Genomic DNA, 17318 nt, shown 5'->3' on the forward strand with positions numbered 1-17318 from the left:
AGAATGTAAAAGTGCAATATGTGCCATGTAAGAAAGCTAACGTTTCAGTTCCTTGCTCAGAACATGAGAACATATGAAAGCTGGTGGTTCCTTTTAACATGAGTCTTCAATATTCCCAGGTAAGAAGTTTTAGGTTGTAGTTATTATAGGAATTATAGGACTATTTCTCTCTATACCATTTGTATTTCATATACCTTTGACTATTGGATGTTCTTATAGGCACTTTAGTATTGCCAGTGTAACAGTATAGTTTCTGTCCCTCTCCTCGCCTCGAACCAGGAACACATTGACAGCCACCCTCGAAGCATCGTTACCTATCGCTCCACAAAAGCCGCTACTTCAAGTTCTCAGAGCGAGTGACGTCACCGATTGAAACGCTATTAGTGCGCAACCCACTAACTAGCTAGCCATTTCACATCGGTTACACCAGCCTAATCGCGGGAGTTGATAGGCTTGAAGTCATAAACAGCTCAATGCTTGAAGCACGCAAAGAGCTGCTGGCAAACGCACGAAAGTGCTGTTTGAATGAATGCTTACGAGCCTGCTGCTGCCTACCACCGCTCAGTCAGACTGCTCTATCAAATATCAAATCATTGACTTAATTATAACATAATAACACACAGAAATACAAGCCTTAGGTCATTAATATGGTCAAATCCATAAACTATCATTTCGAAAACAAAACGTTTATTCTTTCAGTGAAATACGGAACTGTTACGTATTTTATCTAACGGATGTCAGCCCTAAGTCTAAATATTGCTGTTACATTGAACAACCTTCAATGTTATGTCATAATTATGTACAATTCTGGCAAATGAACTACGGTCTTTGTTTGGAAAAAATTGACTTCACACAGTTCGCAACGAGCCAGGTGGCCCAAACTGCTGCATATACCATGACTGCTTGCACGGAACGCAAGAGAAGTGACACAATTTCCCTAGTTAAAATAAATTCCTGTTAGCAGGCAATATTAACTAAATATGCAGATGTAAAAATATATATTTGTGTATTGATTTTAAAGAAAGGCATTGATGTTTATGGTTAGGTACATTGGTGCAACGACAGTGCTTTTTTCGCGAATGTGCTTGTTAAATAATCACCCGTTTGTCGAAGTAGGCTGTGATTCAATGAGAAATTAGCAGGCACCGCATCGATTAGATACAACGCAGGACAAGCTAGATAAACTAGTAATATCAACCACATGTAGTTAACTAGTGATTATGTTAAGATTCATTGTTTTTTTACAAGATAAGTTTAATGCTAGCTGGCAATTTACCTTGGCTTCTTGCTGCACTCGCGTAACAGGCCATGCAGGCTCCTCGTGGAGTGCAATGTACTCGGCCACAATCGTGTCCAAAAATGCAGATTACCGGTTGTTATGAAAGCTTGAAATCGGCCCTAATTAAATCGGCCATTACGATTAATCGGTCGACCTCTAGTTGCAACCAAGGCCAGATGGTTTTTACACGCTACGCGTTTCAGCACTCTGCGGTCCCGTTTTGTGAGCTTGTGTGGACTACCACTTCTCGGCTGAGCCGTTGTTGCTCCTAGACGTTTCCATTTCACAATAACAGCACATACAGTAGACCGGGGCAGTTCTTGCAGGGCAAAAATTGACAAACTGACTTGTTGGAAAGGTGGCATTCTATGACAGTACCATGTTGAAAGTCACTGAGCTCTTCAGTAAGGCCATTCTACTGCAAATGTTTGTCTATGGAGATTGCATGGCTGTGTACCTGACTTTATACACCTGTTAGCAACGGGTGTGGCTGAAATAGCTGAATCCACTAATTTGAAGGGGTGTCCACATACACTATCTATACAAAAGTATGTTATGTGCTTGCCATGTCCTGCCATTGTGCCTTTTGGTCATTCATGCCAGACAAACTGTCCAGTGTAGCACATCACATCAACAGATCAATACAAAAATCGGTATTGCGCTATACAAATCAATAACTGTGCTCTACTCCAAAAGCATTTTATGTTTCCAAAGATAAGAGTTTGAGTCGTAAATCATCAGTCATATTGAACATGACTAAAGGGAATGAATAAAAGGCATCACAGTTCAGTTTATTCAGATCTCAGGAGGACTTCGCACCTATTGGAAATGTGAACAAATGTTATTTCACTCATAGGTCCTCTTCCCTCTCAGCCCGCTTTAAAACATCTACTTTGAAGTGAGAGCTAAAACAATGAAAAGTAAAGCAACGCTAACTCCCCCTCTCAGCCTTGATAAAAATATAGACCACAGTTCCATGTTGTGGATGATGATGCAGATACCGATATCACACATTCTTAAAAGCAGAGTAGAAATAACCTGGTCCTGTCTCTCTAGGATACAGCGCACAACCTGGGACTCTCTCTAGCACCACCAGGTGAGTACACACACACAAACGACAGGGGCATTGGTGACCAACCGTGTGACCTCTTATCCAGTTTATGTACAAAAACATAAAAACAATTGCATTAGTTTTGAGGCAAAAATTGAAGTTACCAGTGTCATCTGACAGTATTGTCCTCAATGAACTTTCCCTCCAGCCAAGTACAGGGCTGTCAGTGACATCACAGACTCAGTGATACCTCTGGCCCAAGTGACACTGACACACAGTGGGACACAGACAGTAACTTCACTGAATAACAAGTAGTGCTAATCTCTCACATTCAAAAACACAGAGCATCCTCTTCAGCGTACAGCCGAAGTAATTTAATGCTGTCCAAATAAACAGTTGTAAAGATGGATCGCATACCTCAGCCCCTTGAAGTACAGGTATTTATAAGAGGCTAACCATATGGAGCGACTGGCTGACTACTGAAGCCCCAGACTAAAGATTGAGGAGGACCAGGGCCCCTGTGGTAATCCTTGGCCTACTGCTGATAACTTTCCCAACTCTATCCTTCTCTCCGTCTCCCTCCCTTCCGCGTGCCTGCTCCCTCACACAGGTCCTAGCATGCTGCGACACAGACTTTAGGATACTGCCTTTAGTCTCTCCCCCGTCAGCCACACACGCTGGCCATCTTTTTTTCCCTGTCTCTCTCTCAGAAGGTGTCGGACTCTCGTTCTCCGTCTCTTATGTTCGGCCTCAAACTCTTATGCACCAACTCTCTCACTTTCTCTTTCAAGTTCAAACCACTCAGCATTCTTTGCGTCAGCATTCTTTGTGTGCTGACTCATCGGTGCCTGAGTTTCTCTGGAATAGGTCTCTCCAACGTTGCGGAAACGTTCCCTGGCTGTCTGGGCCAGGCCTCTGACCACTTGAAAGAGGCCGAGGAGCAAAAGCAGCATTCCAGCTCCTGAAGCGCTGTGGGGAGGTGGGGGGGGGGGTTGTGACTGGCACTCACTATGCCCTTATTTGGACCATCGAATCATCGCTCTCCTCTCTGTGTTCGCTTAATTCCTTTTACATGTCGAAGAGTATCCGCCCTGACAAGCTAAGGAGGCAGAGGAGGAGGCAAACCCCCTCGGGGAAGATCCCCCTCATTAGGGGGTGAGAGATGAAGAGAAACTCCCCACCCTCTCCCTATCTGTTGTCCAGACATGTAACTATGTCCACATCTCCAGAGAATATGCTATGGGTATGAAACTGTGCCCACCGTGCACAAAAGAGGGAGCGAGGAAGGATAATCTATATTGAGTTGATAACTCACTGTTATGGAGGTCTGTGAGTGCTGCATGCCTCTGGCTTGACACTTAGCATTAGCTATATATTTCACTGAACAAAAATATAACATTTAAAGTGTTTCATGACCTGAAATAAAAGATCCCTGAAATGTTCCATACGCACAAAAAGCTTCTCAAATATTGTGGAAGTCCCTGTCAGTGAGAATTTCTCCTTTGCCAAGATAATCCATCCACCTGACAGGTGTGGTATATCAATAAGCTGATTAAACAGCATGGTAATTACACAGGTGCACCTTGTGCTGGGGACAATAAAACGGCACTCTAAATGTCCCGTTTTGTCAAACAACACAATGCGAGAGATGTCTCAAGTTGAGGGAGCGTGCCATTGGCATGCTGACTGCAGGAATGTCCACCAAAGCTGTTGCCAGAGATTTTAATGTTCATTTCTCTACCATAATCCGACTCCCAACATCATTTTAGAGAATTTGGCAGTACATCCAGCCCAAGACCTCCACATATGGCATCGTCACCTGATGGATCGTCTGAGACCGGCCACCTGGACAGCTGAAGAATCGGAGGAGTATTCCTGCCTGTCTGTAATAAAGCCCTTTTGTTGGTATTTTTTTTAAAATTTCAGATTGGCTGGGCTTGGCTCCCCAGTGGGTGGGCCTGGCCCGCAAGTGGGGTGGCAGGTAGTCGCGGTTAGAGCGTTGGACTAGTAGTCGAAAGGTTGCAAGATCGACTCCCCGAGCTGACAAGGTAAAAATGTGTAGTTCTGCCCCTGAACAAGGCAGTTAACCCACTGTTCCTAGGCCGTCATTGAAAATAAGAATTTGTTCTTAACTGACTTGCCTCGTTAAATAAAGATACAAATATAAAAAGTGGGTAGGACTGGCCCGCAAGTGGGTAGGACTACACGCTCCCAGGCCCACCCATGGCTGCGCCCCTGCCCATTCATGTGAAATACATAGATTAGGGCCTAAAATGTTTTTCAATTGACTGATTTCCTTTTATGAACTGTAACTCAGTAAAATCTTTGAAATTGTTGCATTCATATTTTTGCTCAGTATAGATGCTGAGTAGTAGTAGTGGAAATTCCTTTATCACGATCCTCAAAACAGGTCAACGTTGGTCAAGACACAGGAAGTCTCATTTTCATCTTTGGTACACAATCAAATCATGTATCTATCAAATGTTGCTGTCCTACTCTTTGATGGTATGCACGGTGTCTTCAAAACGGTTCAACTTGCCTCGTGGTCACTAAAGTTCACGCATGAACATGCTTATAACTTGGAAATGAAGCAATGGATCGAGGATCAGTAAGTCTACCTTTTGAATGAGGTGGTCATTTCTACAGTTACAGCCCATTGAGACGATACATGAATTCACTACCCATTGAAAAGGTATCCAAATTACTAAAACCTAGAATTATTCAACATAGATATTATCAGACAGAGAGACCCAACTGGGAGCTCTGAAGAGGCAACCAGTCCCGCGATATCACAAAAGCTGATAGTTTCGGTAAACAAGATTAGTCGCTACGCTAATCATTCACAAAAATGTCACCCATGCAGGAAATAGTTTTTGATGCCCAATCTATTTAACCCACAGTGGCATTGCTTGAGCCTCAATATACATTTTCCAACCAAAACATAGCGTTTATCCAGTCAATGCACTCTCGGCATCCTCATGTATGGCTGTAGGGGAAAGTCAGTAGACATGACAGAGAGAGTGCGATGGCTCTCACTATAAAACCGTTCTCCACAGACGCCCATTATGCCACATTATGGAGTGGCACTCTTCTGAACCTACTCTGTGTGTGTGTGTGTGTGCCCCTTAGCAATCAGATTCAGAACAACAGTGAATCACTAGACATTAATATTTGCCTAGGGAGGAAGAGAGAGTTATGAATGGAGAGAAAGAGAAGAGGAGGAAGGAGAAATGGCAGCCGTTGCTGACCATGCATTAAATCATTACAGCATGGCTACTGCAACAAGACCCAGCCTGTCTCAGCCATGGCCAGCAACCACTTTTAGAGTATCCAACATAGAGATCCTATTAAATGACTATTCTAGGTCCTAATTCTATGGTATCCAATGCCTAGTGGTTAGTCGCTCACCTACAGCTCCACAGTGACGGTGCAATTTGTACCCTGTGTAGCTATGCTGATGCCCTGGGCTTGTTGGGACGAAGCCAACCAAGGCCTGGAGCTGCCCAGGGAACCAGAAGGAGAATATGATGACCGTTGTTCCAGAGACAACAGTGGCTCTGTGAAAGCACAGTTTCCTCCTGACCTACAGCATCTATATGGATCAGCTGCAGCACTACATGGGATATAAAAGGAGAAACTGGGAGCGTTGGGAATGAGGGATATTGGTGTGTGGAAAGATACTAGCTAGGGTGGAAGGAAGGAACTTAAATGGTAAATATGGGAGTGTCAGGCTGAATCCCAAATCACCCCTTACCCTCGACCCTCCATTTGCTCATTCACGCGCGCCTCCACTATATGCACAAGTGTCCCAAATCTGAGTAGTGGCTAATTAGACCCTCCGTTAGCCACTAGGACAGAGCCAGCAAGGCTGCAGGCTCCAGAGCTAAGTGCTATCCCAACACACTGCGATATGTTTGGCGTTGAGAGGTGTACCTAATTATATGACGCGTGCGTTTGATTCACCGTCAGTGTACCATGCTATAGGAGGGTGTAGAGGATTATTTTGTCAGTGGCAATGAACAAAGCCCTATTGTTGCTTCCGGTTTACCATGCCCTACCCACCATTTTACAGACGCCTAGACTGTATACGTTTGAGTAACACCTCTGAACAAGGAGCGGGGATATTGTAATCTAGATGCTTAGTAATAGAACCCACAACAACCAACAAGGAAACTGGATTTGGCACTATTGAGACAATAGAAGGTTTTGTACATTGTGCACTGCTTCTAATCCCAAGGCAGGCCCCCACATAAAGGCCTATTTATTTGCCCTAGAACAAGAAGCACCGATGGGGGTAAATTGTTATGGGGCAGTGGTGATCAGGTGTTGACATAAAAGGCCAGCAGCGTTAAATGGAAGAGCTTGTGATAATGCATGGCACAGATTGCTCGGCCACAGCGACATTCAGTGTTAATGTATAAATGATGCGCAAATAATTTTTGGGTGAATACTAATCATACACATCTCATTGTGGTGAGGGAGAATCCCAATGATTTTTGTACAGGGAACCCACCTGAATGTACTTTCATGAACAAAGGAATTATGGAAATAGTTTACATTAAAATCACCATACACCAAATGATTAGTGATGACAAATACACAACGACGTTGTGCCATAAAATTCTTAACTACATGATTAAGGCAATGAATGTTACTAATGACTGTCAAACGGAGACAAAGTTAGACAAACACCTAAACATCAGGCATAATAGCTCCTGACTCTTCAACCAGGGGTGACAGGGTCAAAATATCACTGATGATGGTAGAGGGGGACGGGAGGGTAGCAAGTGGAATACCCTCCCTGTGAGTCTACACTAGCCACCGGCTTCCAGTCAGGCCTCTCCATAGCCCTTCCAGTCAGGCCTCTCCATAGCCCTTCCAGTCAGGCCTCTCCATAGCCCTTCCAGTCAGGCCTCTCCATAGCCCTTCCAGTCAGGCCTCTCCATAGCCCTTCCAGTCAGGCCTCTCCATAGCCCTTCCAGTCAGGCCTCTCCATAGCCCTTCCAGTCAGGCCTCTCCATAGCCCGTCCAGTCAGGCCTCTCCATAGCCCGTCCAGTCAGGCCTCTCCATAGCCCTTCCAGTCAGGCCTCTCCATAGCCCGTCCAGTCAGGCCTCTCCATAGCCCGTCCAGTCAGGCCTCTCCATAGCCCGTCCAGTCAGGCCTCCATAGCCCTTCCAGTCAGGCCCCTCCATAGCCCTTCCAGTCAGGCCTCCATAGCCCTTCCAGTCAGGCCTCCATAGCCCTTCCAGTCAGGCCTCCATAGCTCATTTCAATACAGTCAGGCAGACAAAGAATGATGTGAGAGAAATAAAAGGAGACTGTAGGTGAGTCAGAAATCGGTGTTCTTGCTTTTAAGTAGATCAATACTACATGTGCTCAGCATGGAGAGTGAAAGGGGAACATTTTAAAAACTGATGAGAGCAGCCTTTTATTACTCTAAACACACAAGGCGCCAGGTAGCCTAGCGGTTAAGAGAGTTGGGCCAGTAATCGAGCAAGACATTTAACCCTAATTGCTCCTGTAAGTCACTCTGGAGAAGAGTGTCTGCTAAATGACTAAAATGTTGAAGAAAAAAATTATTATTTTTTGCTCAGTGTGGAGAGTGAAAGGGGAAAATGTCAAACTGGCGAGAGCTGTTGCTTGTAGACATAAAGTATATATTTTACCTTTATTTAACTAGTTAAGTTGTTTGTTTAACTAGTTAACTAGTTAAGTTAAACTAAGAACAAATTCTTACTTTCACTAACAGCCTAGAAACAGCTGGTTAACTGCCTTGTTCAGGGGCAGACTAACAGATTTTTACCTTGTCAGCTCGGGGATTTGATCTTGCAACCTTTCGGTTACTAGTCCAACGCTCTAACCACAAGGCCACCTGCCAGCCCAGTGTAGTATATCCTGTTGCCTAGTCACTTAAAGCCAACACTGCCTTTGGCCGCCTTTCCTTCTAGTTCTCTGCTGCCAATGACTGGAACAAATTGCAACAAAAAAAAAAAATCACTGAAGCTGGAGTCATATCTCTCTCTCTATCTTTAAGCATCAGCTGTCAGAGCAGCTTACCGATAACTGTACCTGTAAATATCACACCCAACTACCTCATCCCCATATTGTTACTTATCCTCTTGCTATTTTGCACCCCAGTATCTCTACTTGCACATCATCATCTATCACTCCGGTGTTAATGCTAAATTGTAATTATTTTGCCTCTATGGCCTATTTATTGCCTTACCTCCCTACATTTGCACACACTGTACATAGATGTTTCTATTGTGTTATTGACTGTACGTTTGTTTATGTGTAACTCTGTTGTTTTTGTCGCACTGCTTTGCTTTATCTTGGCCGGGTCGTAGTTGTACATGAGAACTTGTTCTCAACTGGCCTACTTGGTTTAATAAAGGTGAAATAAATAAATAAACCCCTGCCTATTGATATTGTAATGGTACTCCTTGTATATAGCCTCATTATTGTGTTTTCTATTCTTCTTTAACTCAGCATCATTGGGAAAGAGCTTGTACCTTACATGACCAAAGGTATGTGGACACCTGCTCACTGAACATCACATTCCAAAATCATGGCCATTAATATGGAGTTCGTCCTCCCTTTGCATGCAACAAGAGCCTCCACTCTATTGGGAAGGCTTTCCACTAGATGTTGGAACATTGCTGCGGGGACTTGCTTCCATTCAGCCACAAGAGCATTAGTGAGTGTCTCGTAGTCTGCGTTCCAATACATCCAAAAGGAGTTCGATGGGGTTGAGGTCAGGACTCTGTGCAGGCCAATCAAGTTCTTCCACACAGATCTCGACAAACCATTTCTGTGTGGACCTCACTTTGTGCACAGGGACATTGTCATGCTGAAAGTTGGGAGCACAGAATCATCTAGAATGTCAGTGTATGCTGAGAGTTAAGATGATTTCCCTTCACTGGAACTAAGGGGCCTTGCCCGAACCATGAAAAACAGCCCCATTATTCCTCATCCACCAAACTTTACAGTTGCCACTATGCTTTGGGGCAGGTAGCATTCTCCTGGCATCGGCTCAGCGTTCAAGACCATAATGCCCTCGATGCTCATCACTAAACTAAGGACCCTTGGATTAAACACCTCCCTCTGCAACTGGATCCTGGACTTCCTGACGGGCCGCTCCCAGGTGGTAAGGGTAGGTAACAACACATCCGCCATGCTGATCCTTAACACAGGGGCCCCTCAGGGGTACGTGCTCAGTCCCCTCCTGTACCCCCTGTTCACTCATGACTGCAAGGCCAGGCACGACTCCAACACAATCAAGTTTGCCAACGACACAACAGTGGTAGGCCTGATTACCGACAACAATGAGACAGCCTATAGGGAGGAAGGAGGTTAGAGTGTGATGTTAGAATGTGATCAAGACAAAGGAGACGATTGTGGACTACAGGAAAAGGAGGACCGAGCACGCCCCCATCCTCATCAACGGGGCTGTAGTGGAACAGGTTGAGAGCTTCAAATTCCTTGGTGTCCACGTCACCAACAAAACTAACATGGTCCAAACACACTAAGACAGTCGTGAAGAGGGCACGACAAAGTATTTTCCCCCTCAGGAGACTGAAAATATTTGGCATAGGTCCTCAGATCGGCAAAAGGTTCTACATCTGCACCATCAAGAGCATCCTGACTGGTTGCATCACTGCCTGGTATGGCAACTGCTCGGCTTCGGACAGCAAGGCACTACAGAGGGTAGTGCATATGGCCCAGTACTACACTGGGGCCAAGCTTCCTGCCATCCAGGACCTATATACTCGGCGGTGTCAGAGGAAGGCCCAAAAAATTCAAAGACTCCAGCCACCCTAGTCATAGACTGTTCTCTCTGCTACTGCACGGCAAGCGGTAAAGCTGCACCAATTCGAGGTCCAAAAGGCTTCTTAACAGCTTCTACCCCCAAGCAATAAGACTCCTCAACAGCTAATCAAAGGACTACCCAGAACCCTCTTTTACACTGCTGCTGCTCTCTGTTTATAATCTTTGCATAGTCACTAACTCTACCTACATGTACATATTACCTCAACTGACCCAAGCACGTGTTTCCACTGAGTCCAATGGTGGCTAGCTTTACACCACTCCAGCTGACATTTTGCATTGTGCACGGTGATCTGAGGCTTGTGAGCAGCTGCTCAGCCATGGAAACCTATTTTATGAAGCTCCCGACAAAAAGTTCTTCAAGAGGCAGTTTGGAACTTGGTAGTGAGTGTTGCAACCGAGGACAGACAATTTTTACACGTTATGCGCTTCAGCACTCTGCGGTCCCGTTCTGTGAGCTTGTGTGGACTACCACTTCTCGGTTGAGCCGTTGTTGCTCCTAGATGTTTCCATTTCACAATAACAGCACTTACAGTTGACCGGGGGCATCTTTAGCAGGGCAGAAATTAACAAACTGACTTGTTGGAAAGGTAGCATCCTATGACGGTGCCACGTTGAACGTCACTGAGCTCTTCAGTAAGGCCATTCTACTGCCAATGTTTGTCTCTGGAGATTGCATGGCTGTGTGCTCAATCTTATACACCTGTCAGCAACGGTTGTGGCTGAAATAGCCAAATCCACTAATTTGAAGACATGTCCATATACTTTTTTATATATGGTGTAAGTAACCGTGTTGGGCTTAACTCAAATGGAAGGCAGTCAATTCAGGAAGTGATTTGAATTTAAAATTCTGAAATGTTTAAACTTTTGAAATAAAAAGTTTGACTTCTCAAGAAACTGAAAAGTACATTGAAAACTAATTCCCTTTTTTTGATTGTTGAATTGTAATTTCTGTTTACTTTCAAAATTGACTGTCTTCAATTCAAATTGACTCCAACCATGGTCAGTAAGCATTTCACCATAACGTCTACCTACACCTGTTGTATTTGGCACATGTGACATAAAATTTGATTTGGTTTCAACACAGCGCATGGAATGACTTGTTAGATCAAATGTGGCATGTTTCACAACCACCTTACACTTGAAGGGTGTTCTGTGTAGGTCTACTGTATGCTAGCCCAGCCCAAGGGGGAGTCAGTTAGTACCAGACACTTGGAGCGAGTCACAGCAGGCGTCACTTTGATAACAATGAATCCTCCAGCTGCCATTAATGAAGACTAATTTATTTCCTGTGTGTCAGTGTGCATACAGTCAGAGAGAAACATGGAGGAAACTGTCCAGAAAGGCTCAGCTGATTATGTTTATAGGGAGAATGTATGCAAAGCCAGGGTGGACAGAGAACATGTAACAAACTGCCTTGGATGTATTGACTGAGGTTTCTATGTATTAGATTTGGGTCAGCTCAGGATCTAGGGCTAGGCCTACCTATATTGGGAGAAACCATGGAACATTTAACCAGTTGACTGCATTTCTGTGTCAACATTCAAATACGGTAGATTATGCTGGAGGACAATGAACTTGATGTGACCGACAACATTACATTCCTCACCCCATTATGTAAGCAAGGTAAATGACATGACCTCTTTAGGTGGGGCCTGAGCCCATTAATTTAGTAGGCTTAGAGGTCAGTGTTGGTTTTAACAAAGTAAACCAAAGTGATAAGCAACAGGTTAAAAACAATACAAGGCCTTACTTGCCCAACTAGGTTTTACAAAAGCAGTGAGCGATTCATGATTGGTTAAAGATAAAGAACTTGTTGCACAGGTTATGGAAACACTGCAAATATACATTGTGGATAGAGTAAGAGTATACAAATGTACATATGCCCAGGTCATATGCGAGGGGCCTTTGTGTTTGAATAAAAAAATATAAAAAAATTAAACATTCCAGAAAAGCCTAACCAGTGTCTGCTTCAAAGCATGTAATTGCCAACTGCACAAGCTTCAACAGGATGTGGAATGTGTAGACTAGAGTGTTCCATGCTCGGTGCAATTTGGTTCCGTGTACAACCCTGGTTGGCCAACTACCAGAGGGAAAAAAATAGAGACCTTGCATGGATACGTGGTGTTATACGGCAAGCCAGCTGACCAGACAGCTCCATGCCTAGCTTACACAGAGTGCTCAACCACAGGGCACCATTACAGATAGCAGCGTCCCATTTCCCAAATAGGCCACAATAAATCTTGATTCCATGATAAACCTAAATCACTATGGGACACAAATTGCCATTCAAGTAAAGTACAAATGACCCGCTCTAATGCCCTCTGGGCCTAATGTACTGGAATTAGGCCACTAAACAATATGTTCAACTATGACAGAGCAACAGGCTACTACTGTATGACAAGGGGACAGAGTCATATACATTTTTGACTGACACCAGACAGACACAGCGCTCTAGCTTGCACTTATCTGATTATTATCTCACTCAACCCCGTTCCAAAATTCAACTGGGCTACAAAGTGAAACATTGTATTAGGTATTCTACATTGAAACAAGTTGGTCTAGTCTGGCGGTCACTTTAATAATGACATGTCTATCTTGAGTCCAAACTAGACTACCGAAACAGTTCGAGATCTATCGGTGTTACACGATAAATCATGTGATAGACTCCAAACAAAAACTTGCACCGTCCATGCGCGAGCACTACAAGCGCACAAAACTGTTGTATTGTAGTTCCAAAACAAAATAAACACAATGAACAGACCGATCAGATTTGACCCGCTTTACCTCATTGTTAGGCGAGAAGAGAGATCCACTCCGATGCAGTTTTTTCGGCTTCAGATCTGAGCCCGGGTTCAAAAGCAAAACAATTAAATAAAAGACGACGATATCGGCGAGATACACATGGATCTACCCGCAAAGGGGTAGCCTACGATCCACAAGCAAGATAAAGATAAGCACACCTCGACGATTTCCTGGTTTCGGAGAGGGGTTGAAAGGCTGGATACAGTAGTGGAGCGCGCTTGTCAACTCCAATCAGGATCCGAGACTCATCTCTCCTTTCTAAACAGGCTACCATAAACCGTGCCAGGACAAACTAAAGTCTCTTTCTTATTTTTCTCAAAGTGGGAACTCCTCTTGATCGGTAATGCTGTGAACCTTCTCTAGACCTTCGTCCTGGTCTGCGTAATTTCGTTGGTGTTTAACTCGAAGTAGGTTTTCATTCCATGTTCACCGGCCCCTCCTCTCTGTAGTTAGAAAATAGGTCCTTGCTATCTGGGATCAGTGGTACGTCCCAATGAAGTGGACATTTTAAAACGGTTAAGGTTAGGCTTTTGGGAGTGATGTCCATGTCCCAAGGATGCCGGATTGCACTAACCTTTGAAAAAAATCCACACCACTCTGCCTTTCCCTAGTGGTTGAAAGGCATAACTCTAAATCGGATATTCAAGGTTGACAGAAAGTTGGGAACAAACTGTATTTATCATTATTTAAGCAACATAGGCCTGTTGGACTGAACAAGACTGCCCTATAATCAACGTTGTGCACATAACGTGAATAGTGGTGAGACAACAAATAGTTTAAGAAACTCGTTGTAGACTGTATGTAGGCAAAACAAATATGTATATATAGCCACATAGGTGCAGTGAACTGTGTAGGTCAGGCATAGTAGTGCTGTGCCCCTGGAGCAAATTATGGTTATGTGGCTTGCTCAAGGGCACATTGACACATTTTTCACCCTGCCAGCTCAGGTATTCAAACTGGCAACCTTTCGTTTACTGGCCAAACGCTCTAACCGCTAGGCTACCTGCCACCACCACAGGCCTTCTAACTTCATACACAATGAAGGAGGAAGATAATGGGAAAGAATATAGCGAATTATACAGTGCTGTCACCACCATGATATCTTGCACTGCATTCCTAAAACATCTTGAGCAATACTGTAGCATTTTTCTCCTTATGGGGGACTGGAGCAGAAGAGGAAGGACTGCATTATGTCTCAATGGCATGTGTAAACATCTGAAGCACTGGTAGGCCTGAACACACACGGCAGCTGTCTACAGAGCAACTGTCAGCCTGTCACACAATTTGAGCTCCCTCCATTCAATCTGCTGTCTGCTGGCCACTACTTAAACTGCACCCAAAAATAGAGTACACATTTTCAAGAAATTATATAAACTCATGTTAATTATATAATCACATTTTCCCCATCCAAGCATGTAATTTTGTGGGAAACTGGTGAGAAAATGAAAATGTGTGTGTCAAAGACAGAAAGTGGTTCACCTAGAAGTTGGGGCGGCAGGGTAGCTTAGTGGTTAGAGTGCTGGACTAGTAACCAGAAGGTTGCAAGTTCAAATCCTCCAAGCTGACAAAGTACAAATCTGTCGTTCTGTCCCTGAACAGGCACTTAACCAACTGTTCCTAGGCTGTCATTGAAAATAAGAATTTGTTCTTAACTGACTTGTGTAAACATGAATAAAGGTAAAAGTAGACTAATGTTAGGATTCTCCCCTCCTTTCCTCTGTACCACTTTTCCACAGTGTGACGTTGGCACAGTTTCACATGGGACCTGTTGGACTTGGACAAGTGATTAGATAATATAGATTAAGATTAGATTAAGGTAGCAACAAATATGACTGGAATTTTCTCAAACAAAGTGGCTGGACAGTGATTAGGTGAGAGAGAGAGCGTGTGTGCCCTCTTTTTAGAGAGGGCATTATGTAAACAGGAATCTAGTTTACTGCATTATAAGACAGTAGCAAAAATGAGAGGAGAAGAGATTGAAACTCAGTCTGGAAAACAATGTGAATGGTGGTGGAGGCAAGGGGTTGAGTACTAATCAATTTAATAAGGATTAATATGGGTCATGGATTATTTCACTGTGCATAATAGATAACATTCTCTTATGAAAAAGAGTGTGTTTGGACAGGAGAGCGGGAGAGAGGGGGGGGGGGGGGGTAGAGAGATCTGGGCCAGTCGCCAGGCTGAGGGAAGCTAAAGAAATGTAGCCCAAATGAGCTGACTAGGTCTCTGACCTCTACTAGGGGAAATGGGGAGGATGACCTAAGGCACAAATATGTAAGTCACAGCACAGTGGAAGAAGATAGGTCTATGTTAAGGAGGATTTAGAGCTGAAACTCGTAATTTTTTCTTTGTGAGGACAATGCTTTATCAAACCTTAGCGGTTTGTCCCTCTTCAACTGTTTGCTCGGTCTGTAGACTGGTGGTGTTTGACGGGTATTGAGTGTTGCTCAGCATTTTACACTCATGTAGCCTGCAGTAGTTAAAAAGTTTAAGCACGCCCTCTACTGGCCGGCCAAACAAAATACAGTACTAATATACGCCGTTAGATGGCGGAAGATACCTGTTTTTATTAAGAGAATGATTTTATGTTTTAATATTGATAAGTGTAGGCCTACTATTTTGTTTGAGAAAATTCCAGTCAGTTTGTATACATAAACTATATTTGTTGCTATGTAGTCTATAGTTGCGCCCTTATCTGATTTATCAGGAAAAAGAACACATAGCAGCTCAACATAACTGGCGTGTCCATGTACCAGTACACATTGTATCTCCACATTTCCCTTTAGTCTGCCAATAACATACAGTATGTGATGTATTTGTATTAAAACTCCTATATGTAGGCCTAATTAAATAAAAAAATATTAAATAATGATGTGTGGGGTAGCAGCATATTTTATTTCACTGGGATGAGGTGACCTCAAGTGTGTTTGTGTATGTCACAGTGGGTTGGTGGCACCTTTATTGGGGAGGACTGGCTCGTGGTAATGGCTGGAGCAGAATATGTGGTATCAAATATTCCTTTTGCTCCGTTCCAACCATTATGTTGAGCCGTCCTCCCCTCAGCAGCCTCCACTGCTGTTTACAGAGTTTATACTCTGTCACTCTTTCTCCACATGCCTCGTGGCACTGATACCCCGACCATGGATCTGCTTGGAAACAAACTGCAGCGGTTCGGGTTACCAGGCAAGATCGATGGCGAGTGTGAGCCGCACGCTGGATGAGGGTGTCGCGTTGCGCGGAGGGGAGAGTATCGATGCATGGCCGATCGCTATCATAATCACACTTCCCCTCTTATCGCGCCTTCTGCTCCAGCTGCCTACTGAATAAAACATCCTCCTTCCTGTTGAAGAGTCACACCCCAAAATCTGGAGGGAAATGGACTCAAGAAGTCTCACTCATGCGTAAAGACACATGGCACCCTTTTCTATAACTCATTAGGAATGAATGAATAGGTGTGTGTAACAGTATAACTTTGGTCCGTCCCCGCGCCCAAACCAGGGACCCTCTGCACCCATCAACTGACACCCACGAAGCATCATTACCCATCCCTCCACAAAAGCCGCAGCCCTTGCAGAGGAAGGGGAACCACTACTTCAAGGTCTCAAAGCGAGTGACGTCACCGATTGAAACGCTGTTAGCGCGCAACACCGCTAACTAGCTAGCCATTTCACATGCTTTTCACTAAACAGAACACTCAAGAGATTGAAAATACTGTATTATTGGTGCTAACATGAACTGCTGCAGACAGAGACCAAAAAAAGAGAAATAGGAATGTTTCTCCCATCTCTGATCAGGAAAATAACGAGTTGGCCTACAGATTACAAAGACAAGGATGAGGGGGGTTAGTTTGAGTTTTATCCAAGTTCGTTTTAAGTTCCTTCTTCCTCTCTCTCTGACACACACATCCCAGAAGGCTTCACCTGAGGGCTGTAAATCAGTTACAGAGAACTGCCCCCCACACAAAGAGATACCACAGGTGCAGTGGCCCTTAGGGCGAGCAATTTAACAGGGAGAGGGGGTGGGGGGCATGAAGAGGATGTATTTGCCCAAGATATGTTCCCTCATATGTGGGAGACCTGGAGGACAGCCCCAGGGTTGGAAGGACTGGGTGGGCCAAAAAGAACATGGGAAAACTCTCAAAAGAACACGTGTGATGCAGTGCCATGAGTAAGACTGAAGTAGCTATGGGAATAGAGAAGCACAACAATAGTTATAGTCATCTATAAGAGAACTCGCCTCAATGGAAAATATGGAATAGGAATCAACACAAGACAGTGAGATATAGACTAAGATGCATATAGGTAACTGTGAGATTCCCATCTGGCTTCTGACTGCTCTGCAAACATATTTAAAT

At 44.1% G+C, this 17318-nt stretch overlaps 1 protein-coding gene across 2 annotated transcripts in view; it reads right to left on the reverse strand.

Annotated features, from left to right (window-relative positions):
- The window catches only part of LOC139382393 (vasodilator stimulated phosphoprotein b), a 32828-nt gene extending 19296 nt beyond the window's left edge, over positions 1-13532 (reverse strand). Inside the window, exon 1 of one of the 2 annotated variants that reach the window (XM_071126403.1) lies at positions 12947-13532. In XM_071126403.1, coding sequence (XP_070982504.1) covers positions 12947-12951 — 5 coding nt within the window. In that variant the 5' untranslated portion in view covers positions 12952-13532. The remainder of the gene's footprint in view (positions 1-12946) is intronic. The other variant, XM_071126404.1, reaches the window with a different exon arrangement.
- Positions 13533-17318: the final 3786 nt, after the last annotated feature.

The sequence above is a fragment of the Oncorhynchus clarkii genome, chromosome 24, assembly GCF_045791955.1.
Source record: "Oncorhynchus clarkii lewisi isolate Uvic-CL-2024 chromosome 24, UVic_Ocla_1.0, whole genome shotgun sequence".
NCBI lineage: Eukaryota > Metazoa > Chordata > Actinopteri > Salmoniformes > Salmonidae > Oncorhynchus > Oncorhynchus clarkii.